The 22,532-nt window shown below is 45.5% G+C and overlaps 2 protein-coding genes across 2 annotated transcripts in view; one reads left to right on the forward strand and one right to left on the reverse strand.

Moving 5' to 3' along the window:
• si:dkey-174i8.1 (arylsulfatase I) overlaps positions 1 to 22,532 on the reverse strand; it is a 49,954-nt gene that overhangs the window by 9,873 nt on the left and 17,549 nt on the right. The gene's annotated exons all lie outside the window — the stretch shown is intronic.
• Positions 1,363 to 20,798, forward strand: bean1 (brain expressed, associated with NEDD4, 1). Its single transcript, XM_061837740.1, has 5 exons — positions 1,363 to 1,405; positions 1,661 to 1,801; positions 15,028 to 15,231; positions 15,850 to 15,988; positions 20,383 to 20,798. The coding sequence occupies exons 1-5, from the start codon at positions 1,363 to 1,365 to the stop codon at positions 20,696 to 20,698; spliced, it is 843 nt and encodes a 280-aa protein (XP_061693724.1). The 3' UTR covers positions 20,699 to 20,798.

Consider the following 22,532-nt stretch of genomic DNA (forward strand, 5'->3'; position numbering starts at 1 on the left):
GCAGCTCAATACTCGTCATTTGGGCCAACTTCCGCAGTATTTCCAAAGACAAAACCGCGAGACTCGTACTTTGATTTCATTTCTTGCCAACGGCGACGCGTTCACGACACGAGCCGGAGACTCCAAGCAGTCGGCTTTTTGAAAACCCGAATCAAGTGAGCGGAGCGTTCAACCTCTTCGGATTACAGTCGACAAAGACGCCGACTGTCACGTCGAGCCGTCCTTTGACGTGGCTTCCCCCTCGTTTGCCCTTCGTCCCTTTTTTCAAGACTTTCTGCCTCGAACGTTTCCGTGTTGTTGAACAAACTTTCTGCCGGTAATCAAATTGATGACTCGTTTACGTGGAACGTTTGTTTGTCTGTTTGTCGTTTTATCGATCGGAACACTTAAAGCCCGGGGCCGTGTTCCGACGAAATGTAATAAAGACGTGTTTGCGTCCGCAAGGGGTCACGCACAGACACACAAAACACAACCGCGCATCCAAAAAAAAATGCTGTACACCTTGATATCAAACTATAACATAGTACCTACAATGCTATGTGTACGGGTGTCAAACTCATTTTTATCGCGGGCCACATTGTCGTTAGTTTCCCCCAGATGGCCATTATGGCTGAAATTATGTAAATCTTTAATCGACCCATCATATTTGCACATTAAAATGTATCAACTAGTTTCGGAATCAGAAATCAAGGGTACTGTTTTTTTTCAACTATTGTCGATGTTTGGTAACACAAAAAATGCTCGCAATATCTCAACGTCATCATTTAGGATACGACAATTTCAAATTTTGGTCAAGATTCGAACGAAAATCATGGAAGTTGATACACATGATTTGCCTTCGCGGGCCACATAAAATCACGTGGCGGGCCGCATCTGGCCCCCGGGGCTTGAGTTTGACACATGTGAGGCTTTTTTTTTTTTTTTTTTTTTTACTATTTATTGATTACGACACAATCATTCTGTCCTAATATTACTGCTTTCACAATAACATTGCAGGTTTTTTTTTAATTGTTTGTTCGTGTAGCAATCATATAGTTTTCTATAAAAGTCACTTCCTCGGCACATACATTCCACCGGTCTGACTCTTCCCTTTTCCGCTCGAGTGCCCCCTCGCGGCCGTTAGTAAAAAAAAAAAAAAAAACAAAAAAAAAGCCACGCACAAATGAACCGCATCACCGCATAAGCCGCAGGGTTGAAAGCGTGTGAAAAAAGTCGCGTCTCATCGGCCGGAAACGATCGGACGCTTTTCTGAATTAAAATAGAATAGAGCGCTATTTTCTGGGTGGAAAAAGACATGACATAAAAGAGCAGATTTTTATAGGAAGAGATGAATGGCATTTCTATTCATTTCCAACGGGAAGGATGACTTTCGACGAGAATGGTGGAAAGACGAGATCCTGCACTTGTGCGTGCACACACTTGCGCACTCTGGCACACACGCGACGCCCGAGGCTTTATAAACAGCAAGCTGGGATGCCGCACGCCTTCTTCACTCCTTCCCTTCCAACCGTTATGGTTCCCCCTCTACGTGCTCCGCGTTGATTGTTTTTGTCTTTTATTTCGCCTCACCTCCTTCTATCTCTTTCTCATCGGAAGCCCCCCCCCCCCAAAAAAAAAAAAAAAAAAAAAAATCCCTCCCTCCATCCTCCTCACTCGGCAGCGGCGTTCACGGCGACAGGAGCGCTGGCGGCGTCAGCGTGCGTCGGCGCCGAGCGGCTGAAGTTGGCTTCCTGCCTGTTGAGATGCGCCGGGAGGAAGCACTGTGAGCACGAGTTCATGCTGATGAAACTGATCTGCTCAGGTAAAAAAAAAAAAAAAAAAAGTCCTACAAATCATAATGCAATGTCGTAACCGTCTTTTTTTATAGTGATTACACGAGCCGAATCGGAATGTTTTCGTATCGGAGTCGCGCATCAATGAACGCGAATCGTAAACTGTACGCTGACAAATAGTACCTAGGAGTCGTTTTGTCTATGAGGGATGGCTTTCATATTTCTTCATGAAGAAATAATGTCATTGTGCAAGTCGATAATATTTGGAAAATGCAGTCAACTAAAATGAGCACAGTACAAAGTATGCAATTTCATTGTGTGGTAAATTAATTCACAAATAATATATATGTGTTGAAATCATAAATGATCAAAATTACATCTTATTTAGATATTGTATTTCAAGGGAGCTGAGGACAGTTGACAAATGTATATTATTCATAATATAGTGATTGCGAGGAAATGATGAGTTCAGAACTGCAAAGTTTTTTAAATTGTTTTAAATGTTTTAGTATTTATTTTGAGTGATTAGCGTTAGCGTTTCATCTTATTGGATTGAAATTATTTACCCATCCACACGAATAATATATATGTGTTGAAATGATCAAAATTACATCTTATTTAGATATTGTATTTCAAGGGAGCTGAGGACAGTTGACAAATGTACATTATTTATAATATAGTGATTGCGAGGAAATGATGAGTTCAGAACTGCAAAGGTTTTATTTTATTGTTTTCGTATTTATTTAGAGTAATTAAGCATTTCATCTTATTGGATTGAAATTATTTATCCATCCATCCATTTGCTGAGCCGCTTATCCTCACGAGTGTTGCGGGAGGTTTCTTGGAGAATATTTAGTTAATTTATTTAATGAAATAATGAACGTTTATATTCAACATTTTTATTATTTGAAAAAACACAAATCACTTTTTAAATATATATTTTTTCAAATGTAAATAAAGAGTTAAATTATAGGCTTGTATAATTTGAACAATACTTTATCGACTGACGTAATGTCTTGTTGCTAACATCCTTCAGGTCCAGAAAATTCAGTGTGTTACTCATCACAGTGATTTTATCACAGGTGACATTAAACCTGTTGTCCTACACATGTTTTGTGGTAGAAAAGGACAAATAAACGACGAGATTTGTTAGCTGTTATTTGTAAAATATGACTCTCTTAATGCTTTGGGTCATAGTTGATGTTACGTTGTTTCTTTTAGTGAATTTAATGCTAGCTACCTTGGAGGAGTGCACTTGACTTTGCTTTGATTCTTTCAAGAATAATTCATCACAAATGAATTCATCAGTCATTTGTTTCACTATTTTTTTCTCTCAGAATGCTCAGCGTCTCGGGACGGAGGCTAAACAGCACCTCTGCTGGTCGTGGCCAAGTAGTGCGCATGATTAAATCGACCACCGCTACCTCCGCGACATTTATCGTTTGGTTTGAAAGTTGGCATCTTTCGAGGGCAAACTGGTTCAAAGTGGGCCGTTGGGTTGGCCTTATTTCAATGTATCAGGTACTTGTGAAGTCTGCTAATACCACCCAGCGATACGACGATGTTTGGCTACATGACGATGATCCATTTAATGTTTATGCCACTCTGGTATGAAAGTAAATTAGTGCCACCAGGATTTGAATTTGAAATGCAAAGTGATCACATTTTTAATAGTTGCAACAATTCGCTGTCTGAAATTTAACCGGCTACTGTCACGTGCCGTCGGTACGGGGGAGGACCTAATTACAGGACTCTCAGGCAAAGGCATAATGCCCAGCGGGTTATATTGCAGAAGTAGTGTCCGCACACGTTAACACAGTGCAAACGCAATGAACTGGCAAATGCGCGTGACGTCAATTAACGTGCCGAATGCGTAACAGCCGTGACGGGTGCCAGAGGCGGCACCGCCCAGACCGGTGACCAGGCCACGCCCCTCCTGGCAGTGCTCTAGCCCCGCTCATGACAGCTCCAATTTTCTGTCTGAAATTCGCTCTGTGTGCCACCAGGCAAGGTTACTTCAGGTCAGAACCGAACAGCCAGCCAATCCGGTTACGCTCTCTTCGTATGTGATGTCACGTGACCAAGAAAACGGAATTGCGAATTTCGGACAGCGAATTGTAGCAACTATTGAAAATGTGATCACTTTACAATTAAAATTCAAATCCTGTTTTCTGTGGCATTTCAAATTCACATCCTGGTGCCACATATTTATTTCCATAGATTTCAATTTTATGCCACTCTGGGCACATTTTCCACGTTTTGCACCCGCTTGGCTCGACGCTTTGCCAATTTCAGAGGATCGCATTGTCACACCGTAACTCGGCTGAGCAAAAAGCTACAGAATGTACTTTTTTATGACGGTGAGGATTGCGTACACGTTGGTCAAATATCTGAATGACGGCTTTTATCTCGAAAAGCGTAAGTCGAGGCACCCGTATCGGACGATAAAATATTTCCCTTTTTTGACATTGAATTTTGCGAATGCTGCTCCATGAATTGGCGGGACTCTCGTCATCTAAGAATGGCTTATTGTTCATTCGTTGTTCTTTTGTAACGTGACGCAGCGCCCCCTGGAAAAACAAACAAACAAACAAACAAAGCCTTCTTTGTGGACGAAAAGTGTCGAGATCCATTTTTCAGTGGCTATCTTGTCTTTTTTATTTCTAGCCAGCTCAGAGGTTGAGCTTTTAAACCCAGGAGAACGGCAGACGGTATTTATAGACGCCTCAATAAAGGATGAATCCCGTGCTTACGCAACCACGTCCTGACCACGGGAGACGCGCGGCTGGGGCGTCTTGGGGGAGGCTGGGGGGGCATACAAATGGACGGACGGACATGTCCTGCCCTCCCTTCCTGCCCTTTAAATCGCTCTCTCTCTCCTTTCGCTTGCCACCTCATCCTCCTTCCGGTCCTTCTCTGATCTATTATTCACATCCCCAGCTAACTCTTGATGCGGGGCCCCCCCCCCCGGCGCCTGGCGCGTGCTTGCCCAAAAGGGAGCCCGGCAAAGAGACCGATAAAAAGCTTTGGGACGGGTTGCTAGGCAGAGATAAGACGCTTTCCAGTGGCCGAGGTTGACATTTTGCACGCTGCTTCTTTGTGCTGAAAGAGCAACGTGTTGACACCGCCTCGAAGCATTTCACGACAACGTCGGTGCGTCGGCATCGCCGCCTACCAACGTTGACTTGGTCATGATTTGTACAGGCCACGAAGGGCTGGGCGAGAGTTAGCGCCCAAAAATATGTCCATGAAGTCGGGATGATCTCGTCACGATTTCAACGCAAAATTACTCAGTATAAATAAAATATAAATACAACGTTGAATCGAAGATAGGAGCACTGCAACTTCCGTCGATCCATCCATCCATTCGTTTTCTTTGCTGCTTATCCTCACAAGGGTCACGGGGAGCGCCGGACACTATCCCAGCTGTCAACGGACAGGAGGCGGGGTACACCCAGAACTGGTCGCCAGCCAATCGCAGGGCGCATCGAGACAAACAGTCGCACTCACAATCACACCAAGGGGCAATTTGGAGTGTCCAATTAATGTTTTTGGGAGGCGGCACGGTGGATCTGCTGGTAAAGCGTTGGCCTCACAGTTCTGGGGTCCCGGGTTCAATCCCGGACCCGCCTGTGTGGAGTTTGCGTGTTCTCCCCGTGCCTGCGTGGGTTTTCTTCGGGTGGGAACTCCGGTTTCCTCCCACATGCCAAAAACATGCGACGTTAATTGGACACTCTAAATTGCCCGTAGGTGTGATCGTGAGTGCGGCTGTCTGTCTCCGTGTGCCCTGCGATTGGCTAGCGACCAGTTCAGAGTGTACCCCGGCTCCTGCCCGTTGACAGCTGGGATAGGCTCCGGCACTCCCGCGACCCTTGTGAGGATAAGCAGCTAAGAAAATGGATGGATGTTGGAGGAAACCAGAGTGCCCGGAGGAAACCTACACAGGCACAGGGAGAACATGCAAACTCCACACAGGCGGGGCCGGGATTGAACCCGGTAACTGAGAACTCTGAGGCCAACGCTTTACCAGCTGAGCCACCGTGCCGCCGAAGTTAGACTCATCATTTTTTTCTAGTATAAATGCTATTTTTGTTTTAGTATTTTACATACTTTGTTTGTAGAATTTTTGTGCTGCTCAATCTACAACTTATGTAGAATTAGTAAATCGTTCAAAAAAAACCAAAAAACTGAGGCTACAGGCTCTTTACTTCCACTCAGATGAAGTTTAATGTACAAGACAGTACTGCATTTGGGTATTTGAAACTACCACATAGCTTAGCCTTTGTTTACTTAATTTCAGTAATTATGATTCTTTAATATTATGATACAATTACTTTGGTATTTATCGGGGCTTTTTCCATTGTTGTTATGAGCATTTTTCTGTGCTCATCGTCTGTTTTGAGCACTGCCGCTTAAGGTACCGAACACGGTTCTCAACGATATCAGTGTGCATAAAGTGCATTAAATATGAAGGCAAACACCAGTGTGTGTGTGTGTGTGGTGTGTGTGCGCGCGCCATCTATAGCAAGAAGATAAAGGCTGAAGCCAATCTACATACGACGGGCACGGGGGGGGGGGGTGGACCGCTGTGATGCGGGCAGATCTGAAATAGAATCTGCGTGTGTTCCCCCTGGCTGCACACATCATTTATCCATCAGGGCCGCGGCGCCGCGCCTCGAGCCAGCTATCAGTCACCGCATCGGGATTGGTTAGCGGCCACGCGGGGAAAAAAAAAGGTGTTTTCAACGTTTTCTTTAAAGGCTCGCCGCGGCCATCTGAGCGCTTGCGACTGTGACGGGGGTGGTCAACCCGCGGTTCTCGAGTCGCGTGCGGCTCTTGGCTTTCTTTTGCGCGGCTCTCGTGAAAGGAGAAGTTCTACACTTGCGCGCTTCGCTTAAGTTCATTACGGTAGTAGCGAGCGAGCGTTGCTTGCGTTCATTAAGGTATTTGCGGACACACTTTGCTTGAGTTTATTGTGACAACAAGCTCAGTGGGTTGTGCGTCGCCGTGCGAGTGAGACGGGACTGCTCATCGGGAGGTTGAGAAGGAAAAAAAATGGGGCGATGGTGACCGGGGATGAGCGATTTTACTGTTCACGCCACACAGCAAAGCTGTGGAACGAGAGAAGTCGCGAGCAGGTCGACCTCGGCACGAAGAAGACGTCTCCCCCGTGTCACCCGACCACGGCCACGTGACCCCAGCAAGAATGGTTAGCACGGGACGGTGTTTTCGCAAAACTGAAAGAAAATAGCTCGAGGTTTCCCAGTGGGACGGGGATCTTTGGAGAAAATCATTTGTCAATTTCGCTCCCAAAATGCCAGGGAAAAAATGCACAGTTAATCGAAAATATGTGGATGAATGCAGGACGTTTTTACAAGAGCGGAAAAGCTTTTTTTTTTTTTTTTTTTTTTTTTTAATGTGCGCAACAGCAAGCCTCTCTCTGGCTTTTGTGAGACGTCTATCGCATTTCACAGGTTCAAATCTTCACTTAACATGGCGCTGGAATTTCGAAAAAGGTACGAAACTTCACGGTCACAAGTTGGTCACTTTGAAAAATAAGACAGAAAAGCAGATGCAGTTTTCCCATCTAGAGGCTAACGCTTGCATGGTGTGAACAGGCTTGGAACATTGCAAGGGCCAAAAATCCGTCCAATGAAGGGGAATTTATTAAAAACCGTCTCGGTGATGTTTTTGTCCTGAAAACAAAAATGGTATCAGACCTTCAACTGTCGAACGAAGAGTATCGGACACTAGCACGAGGACTGATTCACAGTTGCACTCAGATCTCTAATCATCTTCTTCTTTCCCTTTCGGCTTGTCCCATCAGGGGGTCGCCACAGCGCGTCATCTTAGATGAACGCATATTTGTTTGGGACAGTTTTTACGGTAGATGCCCTTCCTGACGCAACCTCTCTGCATTTTAGCCGGGGAAGGACGCTTACAGTACCTGGTATTCCCAGGCGCTCTCCCGTCCAAGTACTAACCGGGGCCAAACCCGCTTAGCTTGCGAGATCTGACGAGATCGGGCGTTCTCAGGGCAGCTCTCCTGACTCTTCCTAAATTTTACACACACACACACACACACACACACACACACACACATCATGTGTGTATTTTCGTGTTGCATTCGAAGAGAATTGTGCCATACAAGACGAGACTCGGTTGAACTGGTAGTTTGTCTGAGTGAGAGAGAACACAGTTATATATTTTTTTGAAATTACTGAATAGCATGGCTTTAACGTCTCACCCGCTTACTCCCTTGACGGCAATTAAAGAGCACCGCAGGTTGCTCAAGACGGATGCTGACCGTTTGACACGGGCCGAAGAAAAAATAGAACCGACTGCTTTCTGGTAACTCTGAATGAAATATTGGGAAATGAAGAGAAATGTGGGGGTGTGAGGGTGCAGAGCAAGTTTGAGGGTTCGGTTCGGGGCTTATTTTTGTTGTTGTTGTTGTTTGATTTTTATCCATGTACAGCACTTCTTGAAAGCACTTTATCAATAAAGTTGAGCTGAGGTGATTTATAAGATAGGTTAGGGAGGGAAATTAGAAGTTAGCGTTAGCGGTGTGCGGCGGGCCTAACGCGACTGACTTGGGCAATTGCGGACAAATTAGAGCACCGGCTTGCTTACCGACACTTTGGTGATTAATCCTTGCACATGTACCCAAAAAAAAAAAAAATATATATATATATATATATATATCATAATCTTGCTGTTAGATATTAGGGTTTTGGTTGTAGGGGTTTTGGTGTTGGGGGATTGGTTTTGGATAGGAATAGGTTAAAGTATGGTCAGGTCTTTAGATCCTGGGCCCTCCAAATATGTATGCACATGAAATCAGTTTGTCGTGGACCTTTTGTACTGTGGCTGAAAACATATTTAACAATATCATTGAGTCATTGTCTTCCTTTGACTTTTATCAATTTATTGTGTGACGAAAAAGCTTCAGTCATCGACCGTTTGAGGGGTTAAAAGGTGCCGGATTTTGGTTGGGTTGGGTTAGACAAGGTTTGGGTTATCAGATTCTTCTTTGATACCAAGGGAAATTCAGGACAATAGTTAGGATGAGAGATGGTGGCACTGTAGAAAGAACAGGAAGCAGAACTTGAGGTAGCAGAAATGAAGATGTTGAGGTTCTCGCTCGGAGTGAGCAGGTTGGATCGGATTAGAAATGAGCTCATTAGAGGGACAGTCAAAGTTGGATGTTTTGGAGACAAGGTCCGAGAGACCAGACATCGATGGTTTGGACGTGTTCAGAGGCCTGTGAGTTGAGTATATAGGTAGAAGGATGCTGAGGATGGAGCTACCAAGGAAGAGAGCGAGAGGAAGACCAGACAAAGGGTTGATGGATTTGGTGAGGGAGGACATGAAGACTGTGGGTGTTCGTGAGGAAGAAAGAAGAAGAAGTTAGGATTAGGGTTTTAGGGTCAAATCAAACAATTATGCTTAACTTATAAAACAGGATCATTTTCACAGCAAACTGATCAGTGACATTTCGTTCAGTTCTTGGGAGAAGCAGTTCTAGCTTCACTTCTCCGTGTCCGACCTTGTTCACACCGTGTTCGTGCCTGGCTGCGCCCCCGACAACGTGTCCTGTCTCGCGGGCTTGTTAAAAGGGCGTCGCGGGGAGAACGGCGGCGCTCTCGAGGGGGAGAGAGGGAGTCACAAATGGAAGGAGCTGACTTGGAACGGCTCAATAATGGAAAAGGGGGCCGGACGATGGAAAAATAAAGGGAAAATGTCAAATTGAAGCAGACTGATCGACTGTTCTACTATTTTCCTGACGCACGTATCGTTGAAGTGTGTTTGTGTGCGGAACACAGACGGATGTTATGGCGCTGCGTTAACACAATTAAACGTGGCCTCTTCCTCCTCGATTTGATCAACTCCTCCGCCGCTTTCTGGACGCTCGTTATCGCCCGCGCGTCGATTCTGAGAAAAGCGGGACGGGGATTAGCAAAGATGCATATAAATCACGCCAAAACCGAGTGAAGAAAGATCTGATTTCAAGCGAGGGAGAAGAGGAGTCCGCTTGGTGTCGGAACCTGCGTGCGTACTTCAGCGCTTCGAGCGTTTGAACCGCAGGGTTAGGTTAGGTTAGGTTACATTTGAGGGGTTAGAGGATCAGGTTAAGTTTATCAAATACCGGAATGCACAAGTGCCGATTCACAAATTCTGCCTTTAAGGTCGTATGAACACAATCTCCTCATTCATCAGCTGATTATGCAACACATGGAGAAAGCGATGGTTAATAGAGGATTATAAATAGGTTGAGCAGCTGTTTTCCTTGAGGTGCGAAAGAAAAAGCAGGCGGGTGTTGTCTCTCGCCGAGAGGTGAGATTTCATTCACCGCGCCATCGGACTGTTAATGGAAAAAAAAAAAATCCCGGCTCGCGTTCCGAGTCCCATCGGGCGGTCTCGGATGGCCCGGCCAAGTGTGAGCAGCGGGTGTTGGCTCAACTTGGTGTAGAACAGATAACAACGCGATTTTCAACACTGATTAATTCCTGAAATCGACCGATCGTAGGCAGATTTCAAGCGGTTCTGATATTTTGCCCCCTTTCAAACTCTCATTTTTAAGGCTCACTGTGTCCGGTTCTGTGTGAACAGAACTGACAAGGAATTGAGAGGCGGAGGGCATTCGCTGCCAATTCGGCCGCTTCTGAGGTAACATCAAAAGCGCTTTTCACACAATAGTAAATCTGTTTTTTTTGTTTTTTTTTTTTTCTAAACACAAGGCGGTTTCTCAGTGTGAGTCCCGGGTGTTAAACATCAGATCTGGTCTTGGGTTTATGCTACCTGCTGGTCGTATAGGTACAATTCACAGAAGACACGGGAATAAACGGCTTCGTCGTGCATTTTTAAAGAAACTCGAGAAAAATCTGAGCAAGAATCCGAACCAACAGTGTTAAACTGAACTTCTCCGACATTATTGTGTTGAAAGAAGTTGTCTTTTTAAGGCATTCTATAGATTCGGAAGGTCATACCGGCTTTCTTTCATGGAGAGTTTCCGCAATAATGACACATCAGAGTTGTTCGACATTCTCAACACGACGGGTACTTGAAACCGAGTGCCAGACACCCCACCCTTTCACCCAGCCGTTGTTCTGCGTCCTATAGAGCTGGCAGTAGTGGAGTAGTGGTGTAAACACTCGAGACCGGTCTTGGTCTCGACGCCGCCTTTTGACGGTCTTGATCTTGTCTCAGTCTTGTCTCAGTTTTGGAACGGCCTGGACGCACTCCAGATTTTCCGCCGAGACCAGCACTAATCTGTTATTTTTCAACTTCATTTATGCGATAATCAGGAGAAGCATTTGGTAAAACAAGAAATATCTTTAATTCAACTTGATTTTTTTTTTTTTTTTTAATGGATTTTTACGGTCTTGTCATAGTCTCTGCCTTGACTCGCTCTCAAGTCCCAAAAGTCTTGATCTTGTCTTGGTCTCAGATACTGTGTTCTTGAGCATAGTACAGTACTAGCTGGCAAGTAACAAGTTAGTAAAAAGGTATTTTCACTTTTTTACTTTCCCCTGTGCTGATTCGTACTTTATCAAGACAGCTTGGTGACGCTTCTTTTCTTTATTTTTATTTTTTTTAACCGGTGCCAAGACGAGTTGAGCTCACCCCGTCACATCGGCGAGAATCCGCCGATAACTCGGAATGACAAATTGTCGCGGCGGATCCCGGCGTCCCGTTTGACGCTCGTTCATAATGCATGGGGCTAATGCGGGAAGGGTCGCCGAGCGCGAGGTCATCGCCAGTGCGCAGCGCAACGGCGCATCTTTGCCTTCGCAGCAGCTGACACCATCAAATAAATGACTCCCCGATGTGGGCGCCCGCAGTTCGGTTGGAAGTTACCCGTGTGGATTTGCCGCAAATCTCGACCTCGAAGAAACATCAACTCGAGACAAAAATAACTATCGGTGCTATTTTGTGAAGTTGAAATTACTTTTTGCTTTACCGTACATCACTGATTGCATATTCAGCTGTGTAAACACATTTCTGGGAATTGCTTCACATATATGATGCATGCCAGACACCCATCATTAAAAAATATCTACCTATGAAAAACACAGAATTTGATGTACAAATAAATCATGTTCCGAACAAACTGAACATAAATCAAGGCACCAATGTACCAAAAATGCATTCTGTTGACTAAATATGTGTGAAACGCGGCCATACGAGACCGTTATTACTGTTCTTGTATAGTTTTAGCGCATGTTGCTTTTATTCGTCCACCCCAGATATCAAATTAGACAATTCCCCTCCAATTTCCAAGCGCGCTACCGCTTTTTCTCCGTTGTCTCGTCTCAACGCGGGTAATTGTGTTGTCTGCCGTCGTGTTGCTTTCACAGCCATTCCCCAGATGAGGGAAATGTTCTCCCACCACAAAGCGTTCCCGAGACGCCAGACGAGCGCTCCGAGGCGTCTTTGTCTCCTCTCCCTGCTAACGTGATTTGCTCTTTGTTTGGCATTTCCATCTCATCCTCATTGTCGTCGGGACCTCGCGTTTCACTCTTTGTTTTCCGTAATTTCCGGCCTATAGAGCGCACCTGATTATAAGCCCAAGCCAGTACATTTGTAAAGGAAATACCATTTGGTACATACATAAGCCGCGAGCGCCCACGTTGAAATCCACATATTTACAAAGAAAGATGGTACACTGAAAGAGTTTTAATACCTTCGATTAGCTTAATATAGCAAGGACACGGTAGCACTAAGTAAGTAAGTTTCTTTCGACTTGTCCCGTTAGGGGTCACCACAGCGTGTCATCTCAGATGAAACGCTCATATTTGTTTGGCATGGTTTTTACGCCAGTTGCCCTTCCTACCCAACCCCTCAGGGGAGTGGAGACCCCAGTGAGATACAAACTAACGACCCCCGGTTAGAGCTGGTTAAAAAAACAAAACAAAAAAAAAAAAAAAACATGCCTAAATCACTGAGACGCAGTAGTAACACAGCACCAACACGCTAGCGCGGTGCTAACAGGGCCGGTTAAAAAAAAACATACCGGTAAAAATCACTGAGACACGGCAGTAATACAGGAGCAATAAGCTAGCACAGCGCTAACGGTAGCTCAGCGCTAACAGGGCCGGTAAAAACAAAAAAACGAAAAAAACGGTTAAAGTCACTTCCTTGGCACATATATTCCACCTTTCTCACTCTTCCTTTTTCCGCTCGAGTGTCGCATAGAAAAAATGCACAAATTAGCATAAACCGCAGGGGGTTGAGGGCGCGAAATTACGGTACATTTAAAACACACTAAAAAAATAAAAACACCAAGACAGATGGATGCAGCGGACATGCCCCTATCTAAAACTCTACTGATGATTGACGGCCATCATGAATTGCACTGGAATTTTATTATTATTATTTTTGAATCCAAACAATTCTTAAATAAGCGGTGATACACTGCCAATCAGCACTTGTGGGATTGGTTCCCCTTCAAAAAAGAAAAAAAAAAAAAATGGAAGTATGCAGAGGTCCACTCATTTGGAGGGCATGTTCATGATTAAAAACATTATTATATGATAGTACTACATTTAACAATGTGGGCTGCTTGTTTTCATTCGAATGAACACCAATTCTCACCTCAATATTTTTCTTGCCCCTTTAAAAGCGCCACGCACACGTCACATCATAACAGTAAAAATACATTCATTCAAGATGAATTCGTTGTTGAGTGTACGTACAGTAGTTCCTTGAAATACCACACGTTAATCCACTCCAGCACCCCCCCCCCCAAAAAAAATGACACTTTACAAAAATCCTACTCCACTACTGCAAAGAATACCTACGTCATTTTTTCCTCTACAACACTGTCCAGAGATTATCACAAAATATCATTATCTTTATGTATCCGAGCGGAATCACTACTGTATACTGCGTGCTTATGTTTTATTGCTATTGTCGTAGATATATACGCCAAACAATAGTTGGCTACATTAATATGAGCACATGTTGAACCGAGCGCTACAAATATTAGCATTTAGCACAAACACACTCTCCGAAGAGAGAGTGGCGGGACGGCGAGGAAGATGAGGATGAAGGCGGACAAGCCCGAGTGGAAAAAAGAAAAAAAAAAAAACAGCAATGAGACGTTAAATAGCTGAGAAGGATAGTGTGTGCGTAGTGCGTAGTGTTTGTGTCGTGTAGCTCTAATTATCTGTCACGGGCTGAAGTGGAGTAAGTCCCCAGAGGAATGATGAGGCTCGGAAAGATGGTGGCAGAAGAGGGGGAGAGAAGAAGGAGTCTGGAGTGTGTGCGATAGTGTGTACGGGAGAATAAAATAAAGCTGTTACATAATATGACATCCCGCCGCAGAGCAGCGCTCGCTCTCCTCGCCGCCACGACGCTTGGCACGCAGATTTGGATTCCACGCTGCTGGCGCTGCAGCATTTTCACATGCTGGGTAGACTAAAATATTTTGATGGATTTCCCTCAGCCATGTGAAACACTACGCCGTCATTTCAAGCCCTAAGTGTTTTTTTTTTTCCCCCAAGGCAATTTCGAGCCTTCAATTAACACCCACAAGGAGATAATGCAAACTCCGGAGATCCCACGCCAACTGCATGGCAGTCGGAGGGGTGAACCACTACACCGCCCATGATGCTCGCACCCCATCATACATACTGTCTATTTTTTTGAAACACTGAAGACAATTTAGAGGCTTCAGTGAACCAACGGACAACGGACAAATTCCAGCGATCTCGCGCCAGCTACAACAAAGTCAGCTATGTGAACAACTAAATGAAACGTGGCCTTCACACCAGAACACTGTTGTTAAAAGAAACAATGACATTTTCAAGCCTCGATGAAGCTAACATATGAACTGCAGTGACTTCAGGCCCACTTCGTGAGTCACCTACGTGAACCACTACACCACGGACAGTGCTCGGATGCCTAACATATCTTTGAGTAAACATTGATGACGATTTGGTGTCTTCAATAAACTCGTGAGGAGAACAGGCAAAAATGAAGTGATCCCGCGCCAGCTAGTTGAACAACTATATGAACAATGGCCCCTTGATAATGCCAACATGTTTTTTTTTTTTTAAACTGTAAACACATATAGAGAACAAACTCCAGCAATCTCATCCTTGCTGGACAAATCAGCTATGTGAACCACAACACCACCAATGTCCCAAGCGGGATTGAGTTTTCAGTGTACTGCACCTAAAGATAAGAACACTGCATGTCTAGTCCTAAATGAAAATCCACGGAAAACGTTTTGTCTCGCCCTCGCCAGTGAGCTCAAACCAGAGCCATGGGGAGTACCCGGACTGCAGGAACGAGCGAGAGTCTGGGGGCGAGGCGTCTCTCCTGGTGTCCCCGCTGGTGGTGGCGGGCATCGTCATAGGCCTGGTGCTCTTCCTCTCCTGCGTCACCATCATCGTGGGCAGCCTGCGCAAAGACAGCCGGCTGAGGAACCCTCACCTGAGGGCCAGCTACGGTCCGTACTCACGACGCTCATTTCAAACCCTAACCCCAGACCCGAATTTGAACCCCTAAGCGAGCCTTGAAAGATGAAACTGAAAACCCTCCATTGAGAAAACTATTCTCGGCTGGAAAATCGACTGTAATTTGAGACGCTTACCAGGACTTGAGCCCTACTTTCAAAGCTAGTCAACCTTAATTCAAAACCCTGGCCCTTGTTTCAAACCCAAGTCCAGGCTTGAAACCCCAATTTGAGAACATGAAAGGATCACAACCTTACCCTGAAAGCCACACTTTAGCTTCAATCCCAAATTTAAAAGCCAGGCTCTTGTTTTAAACCCCAAAGTGGGTCTTAAGCCTTAATTTGAAACCTTGACCCTTGTTTCCAACTGTAGCCCAATCTTAAAACCCTACTTTTGGACGGCAAATCAAGTTTGAAACCTGAACCAAGGCACGAAAACCCAATTTCAGACCTCATCTTGGCCTCAAATGCTGTTTTGAAACCATTAGCAAGCCCTGCTACTACCTAAACCCAAAATTGAGACCCAAATTTGAAATCCTAGACCTGGCTTGACAGCCTAACGTTTCAAGCCCAACCTTGCCTTGAAACCTTAACTTGAGTGTGTAATTGCAGGTCCAGACGGATACTCCTTCGGCGGTTCTGTCGGAGAACTGAGGTCCACCTGCTTAGAAGACTTTCCAGCAGCCGGTGTGGACTTGGACTCTCACAGTCTGTCGCAAGTCAACCACCTGTACCCCGACTCTCCGCCACGGTGAGCGTCTTTGCCACGTATTTATTTGGGCGTGATTACATTCTGTGAATGCGGCAAGTTTCAGTGCCGTTTACGCCGAATTTCCACCGACTTGACTGACCTCCTTGGCGCTCGTTGATTTATGAGAAAGCGATGCTTCCGCTTTCGCCGCCCTTTGGACGCGTCCATGTGTGTCGAAAAAGGCCGAGTCACGTTGTGTTTGATGTAAATGTCAGCCCGTTTAATTGGCAACTTTAATAATTCAAGTACACAGTTCCTGCCGCGGGTGTGCGGGTGTAAAGAAGGAAGGAAAGGATAAAAAAAAAAACTGAGGGGATAAAGTGATGGCTAAAGCCTCCGTCACACCATGACGTTCTGGTCAACGTTCTCTGAACATTTCAATCGTTCTATTTTTCAGCGTTCTCAAATGAGGACGACACATCTGGCGTGTGATTAACGTGTGTCCAACGCGTGTCTGACGCACGAGAAGCGAAATACCAAATAAGAAACCCGAAAAACCATTAGCGTGTGCTAACGTGTCACTGGCGCGCGACGACCGATTTGTCAACGTTAGACGAGCGTGTTGAGCGTGTGTCTAACGGGTGAATAACGACAGAATAGCGTTTTGCTGGCGTGTAATTTTTACAGTGGAACTGGAAGGAAAACGTTGGAAATTTCATAGTCACATAGACGAAAAAAAGCGCTGCAAGTAAGAATGCAAAGCCTCTTTCACTAGCAATGTCTTTGGAGGAAAAAGAACACAAGGAGGAAGAGCACGTCCATGTGACACCCCCTGGAGACCCTGAACAACATTAAAAACCCAGTGATGACGGTCCGACGGTAACCAACGATAAGTAACAACCAAGTAACGCTAGAGTAACGACTGACTAACGATAGCCAAACGCGTGCAACGCTCGGCGAACGTTAGTAAAACGTTCCACGAACCTTCTGCAGCGTTTAAAATCAAACGTTGATGAACGCTGGTCTCGGTGAGAACTTTTGCGCATGTTCAAAACTTTTTTTCCGGACCGGCGTTCTCCGCCGAGTCCCAGCGACCATTGACGTTCACTAGCGTTCAAACGACGCTCTTCTGGCGCTATCCCGGCGACCATTGGGCGACTACCAACGTTTCCTCAAACGCTAAAGAACGCTGACCAGAACGTCATGGTGTGACGGGGCCTTAAGGAGGGAACACGGGTATGGGAGGAAATAAGTGCCACAAAAAACAGGATTTGAATTTGAAATGTAAAATGATCACATTTTCAATAGCTGCAACAATTCGCTGTCTGAAATTCACCGTCCGTGCCACCAGGCAGGGGTTACTTCAGGTCAGAACCGAACAACCAGCCAATCCAGTTACGCTTTCTTGGTATGTGACGTCATGTGACTAAGAAAGCGCAACTGCGATTGGCTGGCTGTTAGGTTCTGACCTGAAGTAACCCTGCCTGGTGGCACGGACGGTGAATTTTAGACAGCGAATTGTAGCCGGTTGAATTGTTAACATTGAAAAATTACGCTGAAATGCAACTATTGAAAATATGATCGCTTGACATTTCAAATTCAAATCCTGGCGGCACATATTTACATCCATACACGAGCCAGAGCAAAACGGAAAGGGAAGAGATGGTTTCACTTAAAAGGGAACAAAAAGCAAGGAAAGTGGGGTGGACGAGAAAAGGAAGGATGCGAATGAAATGAAAAAATGTGCACTGGAAAGGGGGAAAAGCTGAAGTGAAAAGAGGTAGGAGAAAACAAGGAAGCAGGGGGGGGGGTAGAGAAAATATGAAAATGATGATTTGGGACTAGAAAAAGGCAGAACATGAAAAGATCAGGAAAGGAAATTAAGGGAAAGGAAACCAAAGAGGGAAGAGAAAGAAAAAACTGTGCAAATGGAAGTGAGGGAAAGGTAAAAATAGAAGGAAAACAAAGCAAGGAGAGAAAGTCCGCAAACAGGAAAGAAAGGATGAAAATGTTCTAAGGCAATCGGGGGGGGGGGGGGGGAATGGAGCTCAGGCTAGAAGCCAGGGAAGTATAACAGGAGAGAAAGGAAAGGCAAAATGGAAAAGGAAAGAGAAGAGGAGAAGGAAGAAAGAAAGGAGGGGGAAACAAAGATGAGATATGACAGGAAAAGGAAGGAAATGAAAATAACGCTGGAGAAGGAAAGAAAAGATTCAGAGGTTGTGAAAGAATAAACAACTCGAGAAAAAGAAAATAATGAGAGTGATGCCAAATGAAATCCCAAAAATAAACAACAGCAAATGCGAAAAGGAAAAAAATGACCTGTCTTTGTGCCCACAGATGGTTGACAAAAAAATGGCACACCTGCTTCGATTGTCATCATGACACTTCCAATACACGCACACACACACACACACACACCATATGTTAAATAATAAAGCCCCATCCCATCCAACATGGCCGCCAAGGCCTGGCAGAGGTCTTCCTCCTGCTATTTCTTTCAACTGTATGTCATGGTTTCCCCAATGAAAACCGCGTTCATCCACTACTTTGATATCCGAACCAAATTGACTTCAAAACCACCGAAATACATTTCTTGACACCGTATTTTCAATAGGATAGAACGCCGAAAATGACAACCGGACAAACATTAGCGTACTGTCGATTGGGTGTCTAAACTCGCCAGGAGGACGACGGATTCCGACGTGACTGAAATGTTCGTTGTTCTTCTTTAGCGCAACGTTCAAAAAATAGAAAAACATTTTCCAAATTTCTGAATGATTTCTGTTGTCTGAGTCCCGCCCGCAGGGTGAACCTTCGCTCTCTTCATCTCAGTCACTTGAGAAGTTTTGTCACATGAAAAAAAAAACCCCAACACTTTTTTTAATTTCTTTATTTTTTTGGAGTGAGTGAAGTCGGACAACTTGTGACCGGAGCTTGTGATGTCGTCCCTGTCGTGTACTTGTGCAGTTCCTGTGATCGATGACACCCAAGTCGCTCGTTGGGCTCCGGCGGGGGCGTTTCGGGTTTTCGCGTCTTTAAAGAAATATTTTGAAACTATTTTTGGGGGGTTTCCGGCAGGGTTTGTGGTTTTCAGCGTCTATAAATTAGATTCTTTCAGTCAGAAACATCACTTGCTGAGATCCACGAGATCCAAAATGTATTTTTTTTTAACCGCTTGGGCGAAGTTAGTCATCTCAGATTCTCGCGTCTGGATCACGGCGACGTGCGAGGAGCCGACGGATAAACGGACGCGAATGAATCACTCGCCCCAGCCCCCCCCCCCCCCCCCCCAAAAAAAAAAAAATCTTCCATTCCCGCTTGATGGAAAGCGTAACTTAGCAGCTTCTTTTCGTGGCGGGCTGAGCAACCGCTCGGGAGGCTGGAGTCAAGAGAGCGACGCTACTGGGACTTAAACGTGTCGCACCACCCAGGGAAACAAATCCCCTCTTGTCGATTCGCACCCCCCACCACACAAACATCACAGCTCGCCAAAGTGAATTAAAAGACTGCTTACGTTTACGTCGGAAGCAGAACAAGCCATCGTTGGACTCCACACGGTTCGATAACATTTTATTCCACAATCCACATTGCGGAATGTTTTTTCTGTTACTTAAAAGATTTTCACCGCTGCTACGTGTACGAACCTCAAAATGTAAAAGTGGGTCGAAAAACAAATATCGTTACAGTCAGCGTGATTTGCGCCATCGCACTCGCAAATCTGCACAATCATGCACAATATATCACGTGCGAAAAATTTGTTTCGAGTAGAAATACATAGATATTGAAAGACGTCGCTTATTTTGTGTAGTCTTGACCAATGTACCCTCAAAGCTGCGCAATTGTGCAATTGCGCACACTCCAGCGCACATGAAACCCGATCCAGCATAGTGAACCAGAGTCCGAGTTTTTTAAACACGGAAGCACACGGTCTCTAACAAGCTGGTCCTCAGCTTACTTCTACTTCCTGCACCGACACCGGCCCCCTCCGCTCTTAAAGGGATACACTCATAATTACAGAACTGAACGCACAACCGCAACTTTATATCTGCGGGCACGACTGGTGGACCACACAACCGCAACTTTATATCTGCGGGCACGACTGACCACACCTGTACATTTTTTCCAAATGTGAGTGACTGTCGTTATCAAATCCGCTGAATCCTTGTATTCAGAATCTAGAGTCAATTATTAGTTCCTGGATCTCCTTGTGTTTAGTCTATTTCTCCTTTTAATTTAATGTTTTCACATGATGGAGCGTTCAGGAAAGCGGTTCTGAAAAAGAACAAGACTGATCGTGAGCGAGTTTGACATCGGCGGGAAATCTGTGCTAGCTTAAAAACGCGGTTGAATTAGCATGGCTAATGGAATAAAACAATGTTGACAGATGCACAGCTGCGAGCTTCCTCTCTCCGTCACTTGAGTACTCGTAACTGTCTTTGTCTTCACCTCCTCAGTTACGACGAATGCGTCGGCCCGGGTTGCACTCACGTCTACATACCCGCAGATGACCCCCCACCGTACTCGCTATGGGACCCTCGCCGGGACGACTCCGAGGAAGGTCCCAGCTCGGCCGGCGCCGCCTCACGGCCCTCGGAGCGTCGAGGCGTCGCGTCCATCTCCTTCCCGTTGGAGGCGGCGCCGCCGTACGAGGCGGCGGTGGCCGAGCAGGGGCGGCCCCTCCCCCTCGCACCATCTGGCCTTTCCAAGCACCAATCGGAGAGGGACGTCGACGGTAACGGGCGACACTCGGGGATCGGCCAGATCGCATAGGACGACTCTTTTGGACCTTTGACCGGCGCTGTCCTCTGCCAAGACTCGAGTTTAAACACCAATTGCAGAGGTTTTACAGACTTGCCACATTTTTAGTGGACTGAAATTCAACAGGAGGGAAGAGTTTTCTTCAGGGAGTTTACAGACTAAAAAAGCTCCCAGTCAAGCGGATCGTGGATCTCACCCAAAGACAGACACTCCTCCATGTCGTAGTAACTCAACGGTATGGTTATCATTTCGATCGGATCCTAGTAACAAACTTGTATTTTCAGGTTGAAGCTATGATACATAAGTACCACGTCCTTTGAGATTATCATCAAACAATGTTCAAACCTACGTCTACGGGTGTTTTGAAAACTTTTCTTAGGAAAAGGATCACGGTTTTGGCCAGATCAGACAAGATAAAATGGAGATTGTTGTTCAATAAGGGTGGTTTTACGTGTCACATTGATTTTTGTTACTAGATTTAGACTTTTTTTTTTTTTTTTTACTCTACCCTGGCAACTTTAGCAACATTTAAGTGCGTTTGGAAACTTTCGCGGCTTTTGTAAAATGACTTTTATGTACGTATCTTCCCTCTAAACGACAACTATTTTCTCTACCGCAGTAAAAAAAACACGTGGCACAAAAGTGCATTGCCAGCTGCTGAATTCACTACACGTAGTTGTTTGACAACCGCAGTTAATTCCGAAGGACTAGCGTTACAAATGAGATAAATGTGAATATGTTGTTCTCCTGCATCTTCGGGATTCATGATGACAATTTTTTTGAAATTTGGAGTCTTTTCTCTTTTGTTTTCTGTAAAACTCGCTGATGCAGTCACTGATTTTGTGCTCAGGGCAAAGCAATATTGCTTTGGCGCCATCTCGTGGCATGCTGGTGCAAGGAAGTATGTTGAAGTGCGTTGAGGAGCTTCATTTAGACAAAAGCAGCGCTTCCCTGCCATCTTCTTGAATCGGTAGCGGATTAAGGAGCTTTTTAGTGATGTCAATGACTCGCAGAGTTTTGCTGCTCGTGGCGGCACTTGGTTCCCATCTCCAGCAAATATCCATCCATCCATCCATCCATTTTCTTAGCCGCTCATCCTCATGAGGGTCACGGGAGTGCTGGAGCCTATCCCAGCTGTCAACGGGCAGGAGGCGCGGTACAGCCTGAACTGGTTGCTAGCCAGTCACAGGGCACATCAAGACCAACAGCCCCACTCACAATCACACCTAGGGACAATTTAGAGTGTCCAATTGATCGTGCACGTTTTGGGGATGTGGGAGGAAACCGGAGTGCCCGGAGAAAACCCACGCACATCATGGCCGGCCTCACCACTGTTTTATAAATTTTGCCCTTCATCCTAGCGGAGACTCTTCTGTCACATAGAACACCAGACACCTTCCGCCAACTGTTCCACCCCGCTTGGACCCGTTTCTTCACTTCCTTACCACACTCTCCATTGCTCTGTATTGTTGACCTTGAGAATTTGAAGTCGTCCACCCTCGCCATCTCTTCACTCTTCCCCCACCGCCCCTCTCATTCATTCACATATACTCTGTTTTACTTCGGCTAATCTTCATTCCTCTCCTTACCTCCATCTTTCTAATTGTTCCTCCGCCTGCTTCCTGCTTTCACTGCATATCGCAATATCATTTGCGAACATGATAGTCCAAGGGGGAATCCAGTCCAACCTCAGCCTATCCATTACTACCGCAAACAGGAAGGGGCTCAGAGCGGATCCCTGACGCAGTCCCACCTCCCCCTTAAATTCTTCTGACACACCCACGGCACATCTCACCGCTGTTCTGCTGTCCTCATACACGTCCAGTACGATTCTAACATGTTTATT

The sequence above is a fragment of the Syngnathoides biaculeatus genome, chromosome 12 (assembly GCF_019802595.1).
Source record: "Syngnathoides biaculeatus isolate LvHL_M chromosome 12, ASM1980259v1, whole genome shotgun sequence".
Taxonomy (NCBI): domain Eukaryota; kingdom Metazoa; phylum Chordata; class Actinopteri; order Syngnathiformes; family Syngnathidae; genus Syngnathoides; species Syngnathoides biaculeatus.

Excerpts from the sequence above, each read along its gene's own strand:
- bean1 (XM_061837740.1), top strand. The coding sequence starts at position 1,363 with ATGACTTTCGACGAGAATGGTGGAAAGACGAGATCCTGCACTT. Across the intron at positions 1,406-1,660 it reads AAAGACGAGATCCTGCACTT|CGGCGTTCACGGCGACAGGA; the intron begins GTGCGTGCACAC and ends CTCACTCGGCAG. Across the intron at positions 1,802-15,027 it reads GATGAAACTGATCTGCTCAG|TGAGCTCAAACCAGAGCCAT; the intron begins GTAAAAAAAAAA and ends CGCCCTCGCCAG.